This window comes from Schistocerca nitens, chromosome 1 (assembly GCF_023898315.1).
Source record: "Schistocerca nitens isolate TAMUIC-IGC-003100 chromosome 1, iqSchNite1.1, whole genome shotgun sequence".
NCBI lineage: Eukaryota > Metazoa > Arthropoda > Insecta > Orthoptera > Acrididae > Schistocerca > Schistocerca nitens.
In genome coordinates, this window is record NC_064614.1 from 1,017,744,130 (window position 1) to 1,017,768,904 (window position 24,775).

General features: G+C 39.9%; 1 protein-coding gene across 4 annotated transcripts in view; it reads right to left on the minus strand.

The window, feature by feature from the left end:
* Positions 1-2,444: 2,444 nt before the first annotated feature.
* The window catches only part of LOC126196329 (dual specificity protein kinase CLK2), a 37,878-nt gene continuing 15,547 nt past the window's right edge, over positions 2,445-24,775 (minus strand). For 2 of the 4 annotated variants that reach the window (XM_049934556.1, XM_049934557.1), the window contains 3 exons: positions 18,190-18,295; positions 17,314-17,531; positions 2,445-3,050 (listed from right to left, as the gene is read on the minus strand). In XM_049934556.1, the coding sequence (XP_049790513.1) occupies positions 2,948-3,050; positions 17,314-17,531; positions 18,190-18,295 (427 nt within the window). In that variant the 3' untranslated portion in view covers positions 2,445-2,947. Of the gene's footprint in view, positions 3,051-17,294; positions 17,532-18,189; positions 18,296-24,775 lie in introns of all 4 variants that reach the window. The other 2 variants (XM_049934558.1, XM_049934559.1) reach the window with 1 other exon arrangement.

Below are 24,775 nucleotides of genomic sequence, written 5' to 3' on the forward strand. Positions count from 1 at the left end.
AATATGTTGTAGGTGAGAAACATTTGCAATGGGAATGGTTCCCAGGTAGGTGTTGTCGAATTAATCTTGCCATGGTTTCCCCACTATGATCTGTTTTGCTTGCAGCACATATCATCATCTCACTATCAATGCAGTAAAGCCCCAACATCTGTCCCTTAGTGCACCAAGTTTCTACCACTTTTGGTGACTGGAGATGGAAAATTTGTATATAGCTGTGGTGCCCAACAGCCACAGCCACAGTTCAGGTATCGCAGATTTTCTATACCAGTACATCATTGATAGAGGCTGGGCTCATGGAGGGAAAAAGATCCTTAGTTGCCAATACCCAGTGTTGTGGAACACGCTTAGTCCTGCTTCTATGAGATTGACCAGCAACTGCGATCTGGTCAAAAGCCACACCACTGCCCACAGCCTTCAATTTCTCTGAGGTACGCAAACCCACCCTACTAACACTGTTGAGATCCTGTGGTTGTCACATTTTATCATCCTATTGAATATTGTTAAATTAGCACAACTGCTCAGAATGGGTTAGAGCTCTCATGCCTTTAAACTGATTCCTCTAATGGAACATTTGTTTCCAAATAATTCACTGGCGGGTAAGCAATTTATCTACCCAATTTTCTTGCATTCTGAATACAAATTCATACTGCCCGCACTCTACTGTATTTATTAATCGCTCATGATTAGGTTTGTATCTTACCTCATACCATTAATTTTTCATGTTGTCATTTGTGTGTTACTTCATGACTTTTTTGCTCGCACTGGTTTGTGAAACAGTTAGGACAACTGCTCTGGTGATCTGATGACTGTACAATGTTCTACCTATCAAACACTTATCTTCCATGGCATAGTTACAACCCTTTAATATGAGTTTACAACTCCAGTCTTACAAGGGGAGGCTATGACACTGGATTCACGGATTTACATCACGCTTTGTACACCTTTGGTAGGCCATTAAAGCAACACAATAAGCAAGTAGTAAGGTGAACTACATAGGCAATTATGAGAAAAATACACATATTATGTAACTGATGTATCTGTAAGTAAGTGCCGACGTTAAAGAGTTCATGGTGGTCATGTGGTTAGAATTCAAGCTTCGTAAGATGGAATGTGTGGGAAGCTATGGTTCGACTCTCGCTCAATATATTTTTTTTTTTTTTGTACGACTGTAAATTCTGTGATAGAAAAAAAAATTTGCACCTACACCATTCATTCTTGCTACATTAGCAGGATCTCACTGCTGCTATGCAACTGCCAAATGCGGCCTGCCTCTGTGTATGCAGCTTGAATCATCGAGGTGCAAAGTAGTTGCTGATACTTTGCCATATTGCATGTATAAGGGACTTCTCAAATAATGACAAGCATAAATTTTCAGGAAAACTTCATGTGTTTCTTGATTTACTTGTCAAGAGTTATAAATATGTTTGTTCTGATAATTAAAATTTATTTAAAAATAGCGAGTAATTAAATAACACAAAATTCATGTAGTTTTTAAAATTATATTACCTATCGAATGTCACAGAAATTAAACAATATTACCAGTGATGTTAAAAATACAGATTAAAAACTATGGTTGAGCGGGAGTAACTGTTGCCTCATACAAAGTCTTACATAGCTTGAACACTACCCCCTTGACCACTATGAACTATATCATCTGGCACCTAGCCATAGAAACGTAAATTATATAACATATGCATAAAACTTCTCTTGCGATTTTCTCGAAATAGCCAGAGTAGTGCACCTTACTACTTTTTACATTATGTTATTTTAATGGTCTACTAAAGGTGCACAAAGTTTGAAGTAAATCTGTGATCCAAACAACGTGACCTCCCCTTGTTAGAAACTGAAGTACTCTTATTAATTTTATAATCTACAAGTCTATATTTCATGTTTGGGTGATTGATCACATCAAGCAGAATCTTGAGAAATGGAAATGCCACCATTGATTTACATCTCTTCTGAAGAAAAAGGAACATCGAACAAAAGGTAGCCTTTAATGACACTATCTTTTATTCCTATTTACATATGACCAAATTCCAAATGTGGGCTTGGATATTTGGTACAACGAGTACTGGAAGTTTTTTCATTACATATGAAGGCCTCTTACTAAGAGAATTGTGTACAAATAATAATGATTGATATAATCCCAAGCATATCGGATCTCGAAATGACATTACAACCACATATGGTTCTTAGATGTTTGTAACATTATATGAATATTACAAGTGAATATTCATTTCTAATTACTAATTTACTTTCTTACTGCCATAGTAAATTTTCACATGTAAAAGTATTCAATCTACAACAATGAGGTGGACACAGACCATGACAATAAATGCTTAATGCTCCAGTAAAAAAGAAAGTGATCTGCAATAAACTAAATCATCTGAGACAATTTTAGAAAACTGGACAAAAACATTACACTAAAAAAATACTGCTCCAAGTCTGAAAAATATAAATTATTTATTACTTATATTGATCCATCATGAAAATGGGATTTTCTTTGTTTTATAATATGAAGATAACTTCGAAATTTTACAAACATTCACAGTTTGAGGCAAATGATCTTTACAATACTGCTATCAATGAAGCAAATGAATATGAATTAAACATGTAAAACACACTTTACATAAAAAGTCCTTAACGTTTTAGCAGTCCTTTTACTAAGACATTTGTATCAGCCCTCTGGCACGGACACGGACACACACACACACACACACACACACACACACACACACACACACACACACACACACACACACGTACGTATGTACAGATATACAATAATGGGTGATATGGGAAGTGTCCCTATCAGGCACTACAGTACAGTGAAAAATTCACTTCCAGGGAACCTGAAGCACTTCTTTTGCAGTAAGTCACTTCTTTTCAGGAACAATGCAGCTGTCCAAAGTCAAAATAAGGAGACAATGGCAGCTGGATGTCTGACTCAATTGTCCGAATCACCGTATGCACACCTCGATGTTGCTACACCAGGTGAACTTCCCCGACTGCGACTCGTACAATGAGTTCCAGAACGCGGACTCCCATACCTGTGCACATTAAACATAAATATTGTCACTCCATGAGACACAACTCAGTTTAAAAATTTCAGAATGCTGGATCATGTAAACAACTTGAGGACAGCATCACAAAACTCCAAGGTTTTCCATTAAATGTTTAGTGTGGCAAAACTATATTATGGATATGCTTCACACTGCTACCAGATTTTATTATAATGTCAGTCATTCAAAGCAGTGAAGGTGTGTGTGTGTGTGTGTGTGTGTGTTTTTGAAAATGCCTTCCATCTAATATTTTGCTGACAACTTATGTTTTCAGCAAGGTACTAGAAAAGCTGTAAGTGTTTCAATGCATAAGCCATAACAAAGAACAAAGATCAGAAGAGAGCAGTTCTGGATGAGGATGTGTGTACTTAAAATTACTATGGTGTAAGGCCGGTATTACACTATCATATTTCTTTGACAAAGATTTGATCAAATATTCGTCAAATTTGTTTGGCAAAGATATTTGACATGGTGCTAAAAAGGGGTGTTACCATATTTTTCGTTGAAGCTCAAGATGGCTGACAACATGTTATTATGCGCAGCAGTTGCATGTACCACAACTGCACTGTGTGTGCATTTGGAAGAGAAGAGGAGGGGGGAATAAGAAATGTACCTGAACGAAGCCGTGAGCCTTACACCGAAACGATAAAAGCAGTCAACAAAATTTGCTACATGAGCTTCTAGCAGAGGACATAAGTTGTACAAAAATTACTTAAGAATGGATGAGCATTCATTTCATTATTTGCTCAGTGAAGTGTCGTCATACCACAAAGCACAATACTCACTTAAGAACTGCTATATCCGCTGAAGACAGACTCACAGTAAGATTTTGATTTATTGCTACAGCAGAGTTACCCTTGCTTACAGTCCAGCACTCTAATACCACAGTGTACATTAACTAAAATAATACCGGAAATGCCTGAAGCAATTTATAAAGCACTAAAGGACCAACATCTGAAAGTAAAATAAATGTTCAAAGCACTTTAAGTGCAATAAAAACTATTTTTATTCTAGAACAAAGTAATAATTACATTTTGTGTCACACAACTACAAAATTAATAGAAATGTATGAAGCTGATGAGACACTTTACAATGTCAGGCATCACGGGCGGGGGGAAAGAGAAAGAGAAAGAGAGAGAGAGAGAGAGAGAGAGAGAGAAGAAAACACACACTCACACACACACAGGGTGTCCTATTTATCTTGACCACCCTAAATAACTGTTTGTCCCTACGCAAATTACAAAATGTTTCTTCAAGCAAATGCTTTTTAGCCATCAGTGAACATTGATCAGCATGATTGCCTTCGTTGTAGCACTGTGTTTTTTTTAAATTACAAAGATATGTATAGCGGTATGACTTTTTTAAATGGCACCCTGTATTTTATATTTGGTAATTCATTTCCTCTCCTAAAGACCTATTCAAAAATGTATCACAGTGTACCATTCATTGAAACACAACATTATTAATTACATAACACAACACTGACGTTGACGCTCCCAGCAGTTAGAGCAGGTACTAGGGGGTAATGGATCACATTCACGTGCTGACGTTGACAGATGGCAAATGTAAACTTAAGTAGAATGCACACCCGTCATTCCGTCAACCATAGTCAGTTGAAGAGTTGTGCGAGTAGAATGTACACCAATGAAGAGAAGGTATAAATGTTACTCGTCTATGGGGACTGTAAGTCAGCAGAACAGTAATCGCAATTTCTTATGTACAGGTACATTTAAGTAGTTTAGTCCATTTAAATATTGTTGTGTAGAGTAGGCATACAGTTAAGGCTGTCCCTCCTAGAAACGGATCGACATTTTTTTTTTATTGTTGTTGAAGGTGGGTGAAATGATACGCAGGCAGCGGAACTGTACAGAGCGATAACCTGACAAGAACCCACTTTTCATACTTATGTTTTCTCGTCTTGTTGCGATGCTGCAGAAATTGGTAGTTTCAACTCACGACAATGCAATCGTCTTAGCACTCGTGCAGACAAAGCTGTCGAAGTTACTGTTTTCGCTTCCGTTGCTGCTGTGAATCCACATGTTAGCACACAACAGTTTGAACACGAGATTGGCATTCTCACAACCAGTGTACATCGTATTCTTACATGTCAACGGTTCCATCCTTACCATGTACACCTACATTAAGAAATGGATGGGAACAATTTCTGTACAGTTCTGTCAGTGGGCACAGCTGGAAATCTTTGCCAACCCGAACTACTTCTCCGATGTTCAATTTACCAATGAATGTTCCTTCTCAAATAAGGGACAGGTAAATACAAGGAACATGCATTATTGGTCCAGCAACAACCCACGATGGCTTGGACAGGTGGAACATCAGTGACAATGGAGGGTTAACGTCTGACGTGGGATGCTTGGTACTACAATTATTGGCCCTTATTTCATCAATGGTAGTTTAAATGGCACAGTGTATGCCAACTTCCTCAGACAAATTCTTTCTCCTTTTCTGGATTAAGTGCCACTAAGAACCACTAGGCGTTTGAGGCATCAATACAATGAATGTCCAGCACATAATGCGTTGTGTGTATGTCGCATTCCGAACCGAAGGTTTCAAGTAAGATGGAATGGTTGAGGAGGAACAGTTACTTGGCCTGCAAGGTCTCCAGATTTAAATTCTCTGGACTTGTGGATGCATTAAAGACATTGTCTATCGCGATGTAACAACTCCAGAGGACATGCCGGAACATATCGTGTTTTAATTGCCTTCAGCAGGCAACACTGCATTGCTTTCTCGTGAGAATAGCTTTGCCGGAGGACATTAATTTTCTTTTTTGTATCATCAGTGGTGGGCCCTATCTCAAGGCAAATTACCTCCACAATTTTTTTTTTTTTTGTAGCTCTCCAGTCTTCTTAACCTATTTTAGTACTCACAGAGCCTTACGTTGTAAAGCACCTCATCAGCTTCAGCTTCATATATTTCTATTAATTTTGTAGTTGACGGGACAGACGAATTACACTTCACAGCCATGTTTACAAACACGCAGCGATGCTAGCGCTCCAAGGGGTAACGTTTCACAATGCAGTGAACAGAAGACAAGTGACTTATGATCAAATCTACTGCGAGGCCCCTAGATTTAATCATATTTATTTGACGGCAGGAGAGATTTGAAGAAGTTCCCTATTACATCATCATATTTCTTTGACATATCAACTTTGACAAAGAAATAAGTTAGTGTAATACCAGCCTAATTACTTAATGAATCACTTTGCATATGCTATCTACGCCAAACCAACAGCCAAACTCTTTGCACTCTGTATTACAAAAATTTTATCTTAAAAGCCCTTCAGTACTCTTAAAAATATCTGTAATCTACTATACTGTAATTGCCTACAAAGTCAGTGTATATAGTGACATTTTTAACAGCTTTAAAAATTTGTTTTTCAACTAGCACTTTGCATATAGTGACACAGACACATCTGTATCCCCTCTCCAATGCAACCAGAAGATACAGTAGGCATCAAGTTTCTGATTACCAGCATTGGATAAAAAGTAGTGGCAACACTGCCGTAACATGAAGAACATATGTCCAATGTCATGCACACTGTCCACAGGTGACAGCCGAACGTTACTTAAAATAATGTAGTGAGCAGTGACAGCTGTGTTGGAGTCAGTTGCAGTGTGTGCAGTTGAGGAGGAGGCCAGTTCAAGCACTGTACAGCTTGTTTAGGAAACATGAGTGTGTGTGGATCAAGACTGAAATAACATACGGTCGGAATGCACATTTCTGCAGACTGCACAAGGCATGCAATCGTGGAGTACTGTCATACTGTACGGTGACGAGAAGGGTGAAAGTGTTTCGGGATGGCAGGAAAATCATTCAAGATGAGGCGAATGCATAGAAATGCCCTACTTCTCCTCATCCACAGAATGTGTGCCATGAACCAGATGGTACCAAAGGCATGGTTATTGTGGCTTTTGATATCCATGGGTTAATCCCATATAATGCTGTACCACAGAGGCAGACGACCCTGCAGGCTAATACTTCAATTTCTTAATGCATCAACTTCAACCCACACTGAAAAGAAAGACAGCACCTTCTGGCACTGCACCCATCAACCTTCAGGAGAATGCACCATACAACATGGAAAACCATATGCATGAGCTCCTGTGTATGTGATGGTGGGAGATACTGAACATACACTGTATTTATCCCAAATGAGTGTGCATGATTACGAGCTGGTCATCAAAATGAGAAATAGACAGCGAAACAAAAGAGAAGAATTCATCCGTGGCAGTCCTTGCGAGGCGCACACAGAAATGGCATGCTAATGGTGTGTGACGCCTTCCATTTGTGGGGAAAGTTATCGAGATGTGGGGCAATTATCTTGTGGCCATGTAATATGGTGAACATCTGAAAGTCTGGTATGAAAAAGGGCCTCTACTTTTCATCCAAACCATGTAACGGCGTGCGCCCGCTGTTACTGACAACGCCCTTTTGACCAAACGCTTAAATGGTTAGTGGTCTTTTCATTGAGTGTGTCTGCAATTTGAGGCCTCCTGTGTGGTAAGGAGCAATTTATTCTATTCATAATATAGCTGTTATTCCATCCACTGTTTGCTATGTGTGTAATGTACCTGAACTGCATTCGTGTTATCACCCAAAAATCAGTATAATAATATGGTAGAGCTGAATGGTATGAGAGCTGAGCACAGAAAAATTATACCAATCCAAACACAAACATATAGTAACAATGGGTTCATATGCAGCACTTGCTGCCCGTTTTCACAAAAAGTTCAGATTCTTGTAGTTCGTATTTCATGGACTCTTCCATACACCTTCAGAAAAGGTTACAAACAGCGAAATACTAGAACAGCGAAATACTAGTTCAGTAAAATACTAACTACTTTGCATTAATACTTGTTAGGTCTCTTGTGAGGGGTGTATTTATATTATTTTTATGTGCAGGGAACAAAAGCTGTCACATCAATAATTATCCATGTCACAGCTAGGCACACTGTCTGTCTATGATATGGAATCTATACGTTTGAGTCAAGGTGGTCTTTGCATGTGACAAATTTAAATCAACTTGATCGTTTTATTCAAATTTTACTAGTTTAATTACAGTGAAGTAAGTTAAAAGTACATATTACAGATGAAAGATAATATAAACACTGAAAAATACTGCACTCTCAAAAATACTGCAATTTCAGTCTTCTCTTAAACTTTCGATAGAAGACTTCTAGCACTTCTGCTGTAAATTTTATGTTCCTATTGATGTGTATCAATGCTAAGCCATTCATTCTGCTTTCTGCCACGATGCTAAGAAGGTAAGTTTTCAAGTGTTGCAGTGCAGAAAATAATCTTTCTCCTGTGCTAGTAGTGACAGGCAGAACTCATAGGAACTGAATGAGGATTGCGATGTTTGGCACGCAAGATGAAGTTTTATGAGCTTCTGCTGGAGATGCTGGCTTGTGGTCTTGTCTTTTGTACAACTGATTCCAGATTATCAGTTCCCCTTCAAAAACTGCGAATGTGAGAAATCATTTTTCTATATTTCAGCACTCAACACTTCCCAGTGGTCCCATCAGAACTGTGTTTTGGTATCGGCTTCTTTAAATGACCAAATGGCTTCAAGGTGTGCTTTGGGGTAATACAGGCAACTTCATTACACACAAAATCTAGGAAAGGAATCCAGATTGTCACTCAGCTGGGGCATTTGTTCGATTCTTCTGTAGTGCGGAGTTTTTATGTCTGTGCCAAATTTCTCAGCAATTTGTTCTGGTACCTTAAAGATACGATGGAAGTGTGAAATATTGTCCTGGCGAAGTTCTTTGAATCTGTTACACGCAAGCACACAAACTTGCAATAAATTCTCAAGATGCAGTTGTTGCAGTGCAATAGTTAGGCTAGGAAATAGGTCTCGAAAATGAAGGACAGCATCATGCGCCTCTAACTGATGTGTTTCACACAGTTTCTTTAGTGTGTGAATCTTTTCCACTGGTAGATATTTGAGCCGATGACTAGCAGTGACTAAATTGTTAATAACTTTCCTGTGATATAATTGCTCGAACTCCTTTAAATTCAACACTCATTTGCTGCTCTATCATAGGATTGTCCTCAGAAATAAGCTACAACAATACTATTTGCTTCAATCTCCTGAAGGATGGCGTTTGATAGATTGTCACTTATCACGTCATTAATGTCAATGCATTTTAGAAATTATTCTCTTACAATACTACTCTCAACATTAAAGAACCGCATGCACAGTGATAACTCTTCAGAGAAGCTTACATCGGGTTTCTCCGTCTGCTATTACGACAAAAATTTGAATCTGTTAAAGGAATCTACCACTTTTCCAGCAGTAACATCAGCACAGCAATCTATTAAATTATTGTGTGTTGTCTTACTGATATAAATGGATTTTTTGAGACCATATACATGTGTTTTGTTAATATTTCATCGCCTGCATCCATTCGAAAGTACTGTGAAGTGAGAGTTTTCCTCGGAATTAAAATTTCAATGATTCACTGTTTATCTCCTGTCTGTCTTCACCAACCAATAATCTATCATCTCTACACCCCCACAAGCATATAGTCTGGGCTCCACGTTATATTACTGCCTTTATAATTGGTATTAATTTTTTCTGTTTTTGTTCACTTTTCTCCTTCTAACCTAATCCATTATTGTTAAAACATCTGTTGACCTCTTCAATCACATGCAGATAGTTCTGCCAGGCAACCACATTTCTCTTACAATACTCTTTCTCCCAGTCACTGTCTATAGTCACAGTTACTTTCTTATCCATTTTCAGTGGTCCATTCAATAGTCTTCCTGATTTCATACCGATTTTGCCTCCTCCTGCCCTAGCAAACAGAATGCAAGCTTTACAAAATCCACCACTTTTGTTATTAGAGGCTATTCAAACATTTTCTTCTAGCTATTTTCTCTGGAATGATCACATTCTATTACCATCTGCAACTTGCAGGAAGCAAAATTTGGCAGGAAGTACGAAAACACACTTCAACCTATGAAATATTAATTAATCAGTCAGATTTTAACGTCTGTTCACTAAATGATAATCATCATTTTCATGTATAATAGTCTTGTCATCAAATAAACCATTCACATTACTTAGAGGAATTACTAACAGAATCTGAACCCACAATTGCTGGAAATGATGCCCTTGTCTAACATTAATTTCACTATTACCTTTAAGTGTAAAAAAAAAACACCCTAATGAAGTTTTGTCGTTTAGACCCACTCATATCATCTCCAGCTTAATGCATAGCGGGAATAAAAAAAAAATAATTTATGCTTACAAACAACTGATGAAGTAGTCACATATTTCAAGTTCGTCCCACTAGTAATAGATTGCCAACCTTGTTTGTTTAAATTATACCGAATCTGAATAGCTGTGCCTCTACTACAACCTTCTGCCAGCCACAGTTGCAAATACATATTTGCAAAATGCATGTGTCATGAATGCCGTGTACCAACAAGCAATATTTTATTTTTGCTAATAACCATTTGTGTGTAGACACATACCGCTGATCCCTCCCCCCCCCCCCCCCCCCCCCCCTAAATCTGACACTGTCTCTTGTTGATATTTCAATGGATCAGAAAATGTGGGAGACTCATAGCTTATATGCCTCATCCCGTAATGTAAGCTATATAGAAACTTAATGGATGCAATTTAATGTTTTTTTCCGCAAGTTTGTGACCTATTGTCTACTCAACATCCTCAAGCTCATAGCAAACACAAGAGAGAGAATTCAAATTGTATAAATCACGACAGTTTCACATGCGACTTACTACTAACACAGAACTTAGCTTATGCAGCAGTGGTTACGACATAAAAACTATACACTAAAAATGCTTGCAGTAGCACCAGTTGTACAAAATTTCTCAATTTGTAATTCTTTAAGTTTGATTAAAACAGAAAACTGGAAACATACTGTATGCAAAACAAATTTCAAGGTTCTCTTTCAAAAAGACCAATACTGAAAATCAAATTTCTGTACAAACATAACCAATTTTGATTTTAATTTATTTTCCTCAGATTAGCCCCACCTCTTTGTTCATAGCCTCACATACTCATTATTCAGTCACAAGATATGTAAAGGAGTTTTTAGACAAGCCGTATTTAATGACAATATGTGGTCGCAACAGCACTGAGCTGTAATGCATGCAGTACTGTTGATGTTGGAAGTCCTTTGCCAAAGTTATCCACCGACGCTGAGAACATTTCATATTGCAGGGCCATTTCTATCTCCGTGCTTGTGTGTAAGAGTCTCCCTAACACTCTCATCTTTGTTTCCTGCTTCTCCCAGTGCAGTCACGTTCTGAACAAAAACAATATTTCATTTTTGTTCATTGTTGTACAAAACAATGGAGAAATGTACAAACAAGAGAAATATGAATTTCACAAATGCAACTTACGTTGCGTGTGCTCCCTGCCGCCGTTGGATAACCAGCTGCAGCAGCAAGTCGTATACTCCTAGCTCACTCATTTGTTACATAGTTTAATTCTTAATTTCTGTGCGTGTTTTTGGTACTTGCATTGTTTAATTCATAAATTTCGGGCGTATTATAGTATTTGAGAGTTGTAGCATCGCGTTTTAGTACCTGAATAGTGTAAAATCGCGTAGTCTCCTTCCGCCGACGAGCAGTGTGTCAGCAGTGCGCAAGTAGCAGCATTACTGCATTTACTAGGCAATCTTGTATTTTAATAACCGTTTAAATTTTGTCGATTTGTTTGCGCTCTCTGTAGATTAGTTCAGACATTCTTCGCACAACAGTTTTTAGCATGGATAGGGACTGCAACTGCTGTGTTCGGATGCAGGCTGAGTTGGCATCCCTTCGCTCCCAGCTTCGGGCAGTGTTGGCTTCGGTCACACAGCTTGAGGCTGTTGCCAATGGGCATCACTGTGGGGGTCCGGATATGGGTTTGTCGGGGACGGCCAGCTCGTCCCACGCATCCCCCGATCGGACTACGACTGTGGTTGCCCGGGATACTGCCCACATTGAGGCTGATCCCTCACCTGAGGTAGAGTGGGAGGTCGTCTCAAGGTGTGGCAGGGGGCGAAAGACATTCCGGAGGGCTGAACGGAAGGCCTCTCCAGTTTGTCTGACGAACCGGTTTCAGGCTCTGTCTCAGGCTGGTACTGATCTTCGGCCTGACATGGCTGCTTGTCCTGTTCCAGAGGTTGCCCCTCAGTCTGCAAGATCCGGGCGGTCGCAGAGGGTGGGCTTACTGGTAGTTGGGAGCTCCAATGTCAGGCACGTAATGGGGCCCCTTAGGGAAATGGCAGCAAGAGAGGGGAAGAAACCCAATGTGCACTCCATGTGCATACCGGGGGGGAGTCATTCCAGATGTGGAAAGGGCCCTTCCGGATGCCATGAAGGGTACAGGGTGCACCCATCTGCAGGTGGTCGCTCATGTCGGCACCAATGATGTGTGGCGCTATGGATCGGAGGAAATCCTCTCTGGCTTCCGGCGGCTATCTGATTCGGTGAAGACTGCCAGTCTCGCTAGCGGGATGAAAGCAGAGCTCACCATCTGCAGCATCGTCGACAGGACTGATTGCGGACCTTCGGTACATAGCCGAGTGGAGGGTCTGAATCAGAGGCCGAGACGGTTCTGCGACCATGTGGGCTGCAGATTCCTCGACTTGCGCCATAGGGTGGTGGGGTTTCAGGTTCCGCTGGATAGGTCAGGAGTCCACTACACGCAACAAGCGGCTACACGGGTAGCAGGGGTTGTGTGGCGTGGGCTGGGCGGTTTTTTAGGTTAGATGGCCTTGGGCAAGTACAGAAAGGGCAACAGCCTCAACGGGTGCGGGGCAAAGTCAGGACATGCAGGGACCAAGCAGCAATCGGTTTTGTAATTGTCAACTGTCTAAGCTGCGTTGGTAAAGTACCGGAACTTCAAGCGCTGATAGAAAGCACCGAAGCTGAAATCGTTATAGGTACAGAAAGCTGGCTGAAGCCAGAGATAAATTCTGCCGAAATTTTTACAAAGGTACAGACGGTGTTTAGAAAAGATAGATTGCATGCAACCGGTGGTGGAGTGTTCGTCGCTGTTAGTAGTAGTTTATCCTGTAGTGAAGTAGAAGTGGATAGTTCCTGCGAATTATTATGGGTGGAGGTTACACTCAACAACCGAGCTAGGTTAATATTTGGCTCCTTTTACCGACCCCCCGACTCAGCAGCATTAGTGGCAGAACAACCGAGAGAAAATTTGGAATACATTTCACATAAATTTTCTCAGCATGTTATAGTCTTAGGCGGAGATTTCAATTTACCAGATATAGACTGGGACACTCAGATGTTTAGGACGGGTGGTAGGGACAGAGCATCGAGTGACATTATACTGAGTGCACTATCCGAAAATTACCTCGAGCAATTAAACAGAGAACCGACTCGTGGAGATAACATCTTGGACCTACTGATAACAAACAGACCAGAACTTTTCGGCTCTGCATGTGCAGAACAGGGAATCAGTGATCATAACGCCGTTGCAGCATCCCTGAATATGTAAGTTAATAGGAATATAAAAAAAAGGGAGGAAAGTTTATCTGTTTAGCAAGAGTAATCGAAGGCAGATTTCAGACTACCTAACAGATCAAAACGAAAATTTCTGTTCCGACACTGAAAATGTTGAGTGTTATGGAAAAAGTTCAAGGCAACCGTAAAATGCGTTTTAGACAGGTACGTGCCGAGTAAAAATGTGAGGGACGTGAAAAACCCACCGTGGTACAACAACAGTTAGGAAACTACTGCGAAAGCAAAGAGAGCTTCACTCCAAGTTTAAACGCAGCCAAAACCTCGCAGACAAACAGAAGCTAAACGATGTCAAAGTTAGCGTAAGGAGGGCTATGCGTGAAGCGTTCAGTGAATTCGAAAGTAAAATTCTATGTACCGACTTGACAGAAAATCCTAGGAAGTTCTGGTATTACGTTAAATCAGTAAGTGGCTCGAAACAGCATAGCCAGACACTCCGGCATGATGATGGCATTGAAACAGAGGATGACACGCGTAAAGCTGAAATACTAAACACCTTTTTCCAAAGCTGTTTCACAGAGGAAGACCGCACTGCAGTTCCTTCTCTAAATCCTCGCACAAACGAAAAAATGGCTGACATCGAAATAAGTGTCCAAGGAATAGAAAAGCAACTGGAATCACTCAACAGAGGAAAGTCCACTGGACCTGACGGGATACCAATTTGTTTCTACACAGAGTACGCGAAAGAACTTGCCCCCCTTCTAACAGCCGGGTACCGCAAGTCTCTAGAGGAACGGAAGGTTCCAAATGATTGGAAAAGAGCACAGGTAGTCCCAGTCTTCAAGAAGGGTCGTCGAGCAGATGCGCAAAACTATAGACCTATATCTCTGACGTCGATCTGTTGTAGAATTTTAGAACATGTTTTTTGCTCGAGTATCATGTCGTTTTTGGAAACCCAGAATCTACCATGTAGGAATCAACATGGATTCTGGAAACAGCGATCGTGTGAGACCCAACTCGCGTTATTTGTTCACGAGACCCAGAAAATATTAGATACAGGCTCCCAGGTAGATGCTATTTTTCTTGACTTCCGGAAGGCGTTCGATACAGTTCCGCACTGTCGCCTGATAAACAAAGTAAGAGCCTACGGAATATCAGACCAGCTGAGTGGCTGGATTGAAGAGTTTTTAGCAAACAGAACACAGCATGTTGTTATCAATGGAGAGACGTCTACAGACGTTAAAGTAACCTGTGGCGTGCCACAGGGGAGTGTTACGGAACCATTGCTTTTCACAATATATATAAATGACCTAGTAGATAGTGTCGGAAGTTCCATGCGGCTTTTCGCGGATGATGCTGTAGTATACAGAGAAGATGCAGAATTAGAAAATTGTAGCGAAATGCAGGAAGATCTGCAGCGGATAGGCACTTGGTGCAGGGAGTGGAAACTGTCCCTTAACATAGACAAATGTAATGTATTGCGAATACATAGATAGAAGGATCCTTTATTGTATGATTATATGATAGCGGAACAAACACTGGTAGCTGTTACTTCTGTAAAATATCTGGGAGTATGCGTGAGGAACGATTTGAAGTGGAATGATCATATAAAATTAATTGTTGGTAAGGCGGGTACCAGGTTGAGATTCATTGGGAGAGTGCTTAGAAAATGTAGTCCATCAACAAAGGAGGTGGCTTACAAAACATTCGTTCGACCTATACTTTAGTATTGCTCATCAGTGTGGGATCCGTACCAGATCGGGTTGATGGAGGAGATAGAGAAGATCCAAAGAAGAGTGGCGCGTTTCGTCACAGGGTTATTTGGTAACCGTGATAGCGTTACGGAGATGTTTAATAAACTCAAGTGGCAGACTCTGCAAGAGAGGCGCTCTGCATCGCGGTGTAGCTTGCTCGCCAGGTTTCGAGAGGGTGCATTTCTGGATGAGGTATCGAATATATTGCTCCCCCCTACTTATACCTCCCGAGGAGATTACGAATGTAACATTAGAGCGCGCACGGAGGCTTTCAGACAGTCTTTCTTCCCGCGAACCATACGCGACTGGAACAGGAAAGGGAGGTGACGACAGTGGCACGTAAAGTGCCCTCCGCCACACACCGTTGGGTGGCTTGCGGAGTATAAATGTAGATGTAGATGTTATGACCAGAGCTATGGTTTGTTAGAAGTAATGTACATAAAGATTGCATATAGAAAAAGAAGAGTTGGTGAGCTGTTACTGATGAACTCAGTACCACACTTGGGAAGCGTACAAAAAATGCCGAAGCCTTCGAATCTATGGCAAATGTGAGACTATATCATGTTTCCTTAATATTTGCAGCCACTTTCTTCTGTTGCTAATAACTTCAATTATGTTTTATCATCAAAATAAAAAAACTTTTGCCTTTTGCAACCATCATCTATTCAAAAAGTGCCAGACATGTTCCATTTAGTCATGTTACGCATCTTCATTTTATTAATTCTACATTTTTTTTTTTTTTTTTTTTTGAGAGATTTGTAATGATTTCTTTTGCAGTTTGTTTGGACCTACCTACTTCTATTTACAGTTATATATTTGTGTATTTTACTCACATTAATTTTTGTGTCCCGTTCATCAGCCATTTGTTGTCCCTTATGTGCTATATCATGCGCATTTAGCAAGTACAGGGCAACAAATGTATGAATGAACAGGACACTAAAATGAATGTAACTAAAAACACAAACATGTAATTGTAAACAGATATAAATTGATTGTAACAAACTGCAAAAAGATCGCCACAAATACCACATAAAATATATCTAATTAATAATTTTGTATGTGCTACAGAACCACTAAAGTTTCCCAACACGAACAGGGGAAACATTACTGGTACTCAAGAATAAATTTCAGTTGCCAGAGAAATAAGTTTTCCTATCTTTACAATAAAAGATAATTGGTGTTATGTCACAAGTTTCCATGTGCTGCCGCTGGTGGTGGTGGTGATGGTGGTAGTAGCGATAGGGGAGAAATTCTTCAGTTCTACCAAATAATTGCACATGCACACTTCTGGTACCAAAAGGCTTATTGTTGAATAGTGCTCTCTGAAGTAGTACAGTGAACTTTTGTTCTGATCACCAGAAGCTAAAAACTGAGGATGATCACGAATCTTGTTTTAGCTGGTGTACCTACTCATATTTGTATCAGTTTTAGCAGTTCTTGGACCAACTGTTTCTATGAGATACTTAAAATTGTGTTTTGACATGTAGTAAAATTCTAGAAAAGGCATGTATGCAGTATTAGTTCAGGAGCAGAAGTTTCTGAAGCATTACGCTTACTTAAAGAATAACACATTCACAAATCATAGTTTTTCTGTTTCTTTCTAACTTCATTCCTTTTGTGATGTAAAAGCAGGACAGTGCACACACTCCCACCATCTTTTATTTCTTCCATTTTGTGGCATTAGTGTGGCCCATGTATATACTTCTGACCCAGTAATGTACTGCTGCAAACATAGCTGGACGTCAGTTGGCAATCAGCCATTTTTATAGCCCATGTAAACACACCAATTCATATTTCGAAACTGCAGGATAGGATCCAGGAAATAGTACAGTATAATACTTTCGAAAAAGTGACTCGTCCCAATACAGTATTAGTTCAATTTGCTTTACTATTAATCACCACAAAATGATTTGAGGTGTGGTCCTCAGAAACTTCTGATTAATCTTTAACTATTTTTATGGTGTGCTACTGCAAGCAATGCATTGAAAGTAGAGAGAGCGCTGAGTTGGCGCTCACCCAGCGCTAGCCTCTTCACCGTGAGAGGGAGTGGCTTCGCTCGCGGTCCCGGTCCGAAGATGCACTGCCTCCACCACGCCTGTCACTGCCAAGCCTCTGATGTGGTGGAATTTTATCGAAGAATGGATGCCTCATTGCTTCAGCTAACGTGATGCGTGCTGAGGGTTCATACTCCAGCATTCGAGACACCAAGTCAAATAACTGCCGATGATCCTCATCATCACTGTGTTGGTATCGCTAAAAATATTGCAAGTTAGCATTACTTCCACATTCATAGATTTGCAACAATCGATCATAACAAGTAGCATTATTTAATTCGTCCTGAAAATTACAAAAGTCAATGAAATGAGAGGTATTTTTGTTCAGTTGTCAAAATTTAGCCAATCTCAAATAATATAACAATTTCCAAGAAAATGCACGGATATAAATCTAGGCTGACTACTATGTAACTAATGTTAATTGGAAAGGGCAGAAGATATAATTTAAATTCTGTATTGGAGCAATGGATTATTAGTTACTTTGAAAACTGTATTAGGAAATATTGGATATGGGAACCACACCACTTAAAAGTTTTGTACGCGTTAAGTTACATAAACGTTAATATTAAAACACGAGTGAAATGTTTTCCAAGCAGCCAGTAGATGCCATTGACAGCATGAAGTAAAGCTGCATGTTTGTAAGGCAGTCAACATTCTCAGATCGCAAAAGAAAAAGAAGACTGAAGGTACTGTCACTATCATGTGATATGCAATGGTTGAAATTCAGTACAGATATATAATTCACTAATAACTGACAAATACAAAGAGTAAAAATTACTAGCACAGTGACAACCCTCACCCATGAATTAACTTATAATACCTACATTGACTAAAATCAAAGATTTTCAGTAACTTACATGTAGAGGCTTGCAATTTTCCCTCACGTAGCGGCCAGCAGAACTCTTTTCATCCCAGTCTAATTTCCCATGATAGAAGTACTTCGTCTTCGTCTTCCGTGCCATTCTGTAACAGAAAGTAAACTTCAGTAATTACATTTAAAAGCACAACATTACTAGCTGTAATGAATAACTAGAGAACATTTATGAGAAATGCAATTCAATCCTATTTGCTTATAACTAAAGTGTGTTATTTGTACTTATGATGCCATCACATTTCTCTCTGCACAATATTGAGTAAAATGTGTTAAGGAACAAGTACCATTCATTTTTAAAATATTGTGTCATTTAATAAACACAGTTTAACAAATACTAGATTTAGCTATGAAAAAATGTGTAACTAGGTTATAAGCAATGTCTAAGTAACAGAATGTAATGTACAAACGGTACAAAGCAAAGTGTTTTTAGGGTTAGGTACCTCAATTGGTAAAAATGGAAGCCTTATAGGATTGCTTTGTTGTCTGTCAACCTGTCTGACTTAAGAACCCTTTTCCTCAGTAACAGTTTGCCGTATCAAGCTGAAATTTAAGTCACAATAAGGTCCATGGGCCCCTGGCAGTGTAAGACATTAAATGTTCTAAGCCACAGGTGAGCAACTGGTGACCCACGGGCCTAGATCTGGTCTGCATCTGGTTTCAATCTGGCCCGCAGAAAGATATGTGCACGGCAGAGTGAGTCACACTCACTCACACTGTACTCTGCCCAGGACATATTTTCAGATTTTTTCCATGAACACTTGGCTCGCCTCTTAAGGTTAGCAGCTTGTGACACATGCCAGTGACAGTTGAACTTACTCCATGCATGTGTAATGTAATTTCACCACTTCTGTATTTGAACAACAAACTAAAACTTGTTTCCAGTCTGAGCAGCAAGTTATGGCCCATGTGCTCATGCATATCTTGTAAATGAGTGAAACAGCTCACTATTGTGCGATGGTGTAGGGAGAAGTATTTTTGCCACTTGCTCAATGCGCTCGCTCTCTCTCTCTCTCTCTCTCTCTCTCTATCCTGCCTATATCTTCGCTCCCCATTGATAGATAGGAAATGTCAACACTAGGTGATAATGGAATAAAAATTACCAACTAGCCCTAAAATGCCTATTTGAATGACAGCAGGATGCTGTTGATATAGGTACATTACCCCGTAACAGGGTTGCCCCAAGTTTCCCAAAGTGAAATTCCCTGATTTCTAGACAAGCTGTAGTATTCTTCCGTGACAAATTTTGAGATCTCAAGGGCAAGTTAAGATGTAAGTTTACAATCTGACTTTGCAGCTATGGTACAAGAAAGAATAGTGAGGAAGATGATGTGACTTACCGAACGAAAGCGCTGGCAGGTCGATAGACACACAAACAAACACGAACACACACACAAAATTCAAGCTTTCGCAACAAACTGTTGCCTCATCAGGAAAGAGGGGAAGGAGAGGGAAAGACGAAAGGATGTGGGTTTTAAGGGAGATGGTAAGGAGTCATTCCAATCCCGGGAGCGGAAAGGCTTACCTTAGGGGGGGAAAAAGGGGAGGTATACACTCGCACACACACACATTTCCATCCACACATATACAGACACAAGCAGACATATTTAAAGTTTGGGCAAACTTTAAATATGTCTGCTTGTGTCTGTATATGTGTGGATGGAAATGTATGTGTGTGTGCGCGCGCGAGTGTATACCTCCCCTTTTTTCCCCCTAAGGTAAGTCTTTCCGCTCCCGGGATTGGAATGACTCCTTACCCTCTCCCTTAAAACCCATATCCTTTCGTCTTTCCCTCTCCTTCCCCTCTTTCCTGATGAGGCAACAGTTTGTTGCGAAAGCTTGAATTTTGTGTGTGTGTTTGTGTGTCTATCGACCTGCCAGCGCTTTCGTTCGGTAAGTCACATCATCTTTGTTTTTAGATATATATTTTTCCCACGTGGAATGTTTCCCTCTTGCAAGCAGATGGCGTTTCTTGATGAATGCAAAAACTGTAAGTACTAACATCGTCTTTTGTAATGAATTGTTTTTAGATGCGGAATGCAAGCCAAATGGTATGGGTGTTTCATTAAGATCAATGACGTTATTTTAATAAAATGAAACATTTGGTGACAAAAATATGCATTTCCTTGGTGTTGCAAGACAGATTTAAAGTTCGTTTAATAATTTCAGAAATAAACTCAGAAAAAGTAGGCCTCTTGAATAAAGTGTATAAGGTGGGGTAGTATTGTGGAAACCAACACTCTAGGTGACCACCAATAAAACGTCGGTTCTAGTACATTTCTCATTGTCAGATACTACCCACTGTGATATATCATCATTTTATAGGTATTTTTGATTTTCCTTTTGAGAAATATTTGAGTATGTAGTGTACAAACTGCCAGCAACAGAATTTTCTTCTTCTTATCACCACCAGGGTGTATACGTGGACAAAAAAAACTCCCGGATCTCCCGGTTAAAAATACATTTTCACCCGGGTGAAAATACACTTTTCCCATGTTAAATGACAGTATACTTTCCGCAGGAACTGTAAAACTTATCAATCCTTAATAGATATGGTTTTATACAGCAGCGTAGAATTTCTCGGCACTTTAGAAAACAAAACTTGGGGGAAAAAACGTTTTGGAAAGATCTTTGATAAGTGGCAACATGTACACTGCAAATTTTCGTTTTACAGAAGTATGAATTTGAATTCCACCACAGGAAACGTTAATGGTTTAAGTTACTATACATAGTGTTGCTACAAGAAAAGCAAAGCTTTTGCATATAATATTTGTCTCTAAGATTAATAAAGCTACAAGAGAAGCTAAGCTTTCACATATAATGTTTATCTGTTTAGCGCATGTTACTTTAAGATACATCATACAAATACGCCAGCAAAATTTTTAATACCGACATAAATCTCTGATCTTCTGGGCTCAAAAATCTTCTACATGGCTCGTCATCAAAGATTTGATTTTTAAATGAGAGCAGACGCTTTGTGATTTAAGAAATTCATCGTACATTCACGCACATAGTTCATCTTACGTAAAAGAAAATCTACTTTGAAAATAAAGCTTTTCGAACCACAATTCGCAATATTTTCCCGCGACCTGTTAGAAATAGATTCGTTTCAGCAGTTGCCAGAGAGCGCCAGATAAGAGGCGTCACCACACTTGCGCAGCTACGGTGACGTAGGAAACCAGTATGTTAGTACATGGAAAACATTAAAAGATCTTTCTTACATTACGTCATAAAAGAAACAAGACATCAGAGGATACACCAAGAGCGCCGGAATTTCGTGAACCATACTAAAATGCACAGTTCACCTTAAAGCGCACATTTGTATGTCCAGATTCCCAATGACGTAGACCTCGACCTGATATTAAGCTTTTCGGTATGGTTTTCGGGAAGTAAATTTTCTTGGAGTACCAGTACTGTATTATCTCATGTTTGGTTCTTTATTATGCCATAATGTCATACATGCTAGAAGATGAAAACGTGCACTTGAAATGCAGCGAACAGTTAAAACTAGCCATTAGTGTGGAATTAAAACACTTCATTTCAAATAAATTTACTGCCTCAGGGGAAATCTTAATAAAGGCCAAATTTCTATAGCAAACCGACATTCTATGCAAGGCGATTAATGCTAGACTGTCAGAAAGCCGGATATAAAATAAAATCTTAAACTAGTAACATATTTCAGCCTTCCGTAATTATGTGAATGTATTTTAATTCACTTGATTGCTCCCAGCCATAGAAATCCTCCTTGTTTTCATTTGACGTGAGAGCAGTAAATGAAGAGGAAAAAGAAAAATCACTAAATGTAAACACGGGTCACATGGAGACTACCCCCCACCCCACTATAACTCGGACTGCTCGGCGCACGTCTTTCAGAAGAGTCTGATACATAAAACATATATCTTCGAGGAAATGTAAAACATGTTATTTGGTCTTTAGTAAGCCAAAGTGCAGTGCCACGCCTCTTCAAACAACATTGTTGTAACGCACGTCACTGTATTGTGCTCTGTGGAACTCAAACGTGTATATTTTGCAATGCATGCCATCAAACTATTTCAATGTAAATAATTAAAATGTCCTGTAGTGCCTGTCCTGCTCCCAGTTGGCTGGTTTGCACCTTGTCCCTCTAAAAAATGAACGCAATTAATACTGGATGGGATTATTTGTAACCGGGAGAACAAGAACTCTTCAGAAAATCTGGTCTTTTTATTGCCTATTAGCCAATAACTTGCTCTTCTGTGTGACATAAAATTAAATGTAGGATACCTAAAACCAGTAAAGACAAGAGACAGGCAAGACAGTACACATTTCTTCAGTCCTTAGGTCCTAGCGATTTTTCTCGCTAATCTTGCTGCGGCTTTACATGGCGTGCTTTCCTTTCTGCGAAAGAACTAATACCTCATCAAAGTTCGTCAAACGTTTTGCTACGTGAAAAATTGAAATGTCGTCGTCTAATACTGAAAAAGCTGTTAATACATATAATACCCAAGATTGTGTGGTTTCTTGATCTGATTATGTCTATTTTGTCACTGTGTGCTGGAAAAACAAAATAGGCCTTTCTAATATTGCAGCAATTGTGACACACACAAAATAAAGGAGACTGTTTTGGCAATAATGATCATTTTTATAGTATGACAATATAATTCACGAAGTACCAATACAAAATACCTATTTGGCCTACTACAATCAAAAAGCTTTATGTTTGGAAATAGTTTCACATTTCATTTGTACGCTCCAATTTCTCATGAATGAGACTGACAAGGATTCCCCTGGCAGAGACATCACTTACACTATGCACACATTCAAAAGTCAACTTATAATTCTTTCAGAAATCAACTTAGAATGTGTTCAAAAATGTCCAAAAACCAGCAGGGGTGCGTTTTAAAATCGTATGAATAATCGATAGACTGACATGCACGGATGCTAGGTGCTTTGTGAAACAAAGTTTTTTCCTCAAGAATATAAATTTGTCCCCTCCCCCTGAAACTGCCACCCGGTTTCCATCCCCCCCCCCCCCCCCCCCCACTAGATCCGTGCCTGCTGCGCACGTGTGAATCTGGCAGCTTGGGCACGCCAGTAAAATTTTGCCGGGTACCCCATGAGGGTGGTTGCTGGTACTGTTGCTTACACAGCTAACAGCCACATTTCTGTAGTCAGAAGCGGGAGAAGGTATTACTCATACGCGACTCAACTGCAAGTGTGCATGAGCTCGCTCATAAATGTGTAAATGAATCTAATGTAAACAGTTGCGACGTCACGCTCATCGGAGGCAATTCATTGTTATGAAGCATTGCATAGACTTCCTAAAGCCTTTGACACATTTTGCTGTTTGCAGACGCTTGTACGTGCAGCAGTGTGTTATTTTAGTGGCGCATTTCCTTTGAAATTTAAGTTTTATTATTTATTTATTTATTATTATTTTTTCTCTCTCTTGTTCATGTTTTAATGCCGCAGTATTATTCTGCAGTAGCAGGATACAGTAATATCCTTTGCTAGAGTATCGGTTCTTACCAGTCAAAATTACAAAAATTTAACTGAAAACTAAAACCACAAAAAATTCCCAGAATTCTAAAAAATTCCACGGGTTTTTCCAGGATCTCTTTGTTGACCTGGGTCGTATACACCCTGATCACAAACATACAAATTACTTTTGAAGTGCCAAAATGTCTTTGAACACACAAAATATATATGAAATGCCGCACTGTACAATGTACTTGTGGCGAGACCGTCGCAATTCCTGAAATACATCACCCATGGCCTCTGGCCTGTTGAGGAGCACCCCACTCCTGGATTGGATTACGCCACTCAGCAACAGACCCACATCGATGAGACTATATCAGACAGGGCACACCTGTACATTAGTGGGAACCGAATGGCTTCAGGTCGGCAGGCCCGATCCTTGACAGATACCCACAAAAAACGGCCGAGGTTTTGGCCCGGCATGGAAATCCAGCCATGTGGCGAGCTATTCACGAACCACAAACAACATTTTGTTGAAATGAGACCACAGTGATCAATCATGCAACAGATAACTTGTTCAAATACAGTGGCAAGCAATAATAATGAGAATTGGTAGCAATGAGTCATAAAGATGATTGGTGAGCACATAGAAAAGACAAACACAACAACATTTGTTGTCTGAAAGCTGACGCAGTCCCTCAGCCACATACTTCCGACGATCAGCTTTCAGACAACACCACATACAAAGTTTACCAAGGTAATCCCATTCCTGATGTCCAGGCGGAGCTTCTAGGAATCCTCAGAACCTTAGGCCCCCTACAAAACCTTTCACCCGACTCCATCAACCTCCTGACCCCACAGACACCCCGCACCCCTACCTTCTTCCCAAAATTCATAAACCCAACCATCCCGGCCGCCCCATTGTAGCTGGTTACCAAGCCCCCACAGAGAGTATCTCTGCCTATGTAGATCAACACCTTCAACCCATTACATGCAGTCTCCCATCCTTCATCAAAGACACCAACCACTTTCTCGAACGCCTGGAATCCTTACCCAATCTGTTACCCCCGGAAACCATCCTTGTAACCATTGATGCCACTTCCTTATACACAAAT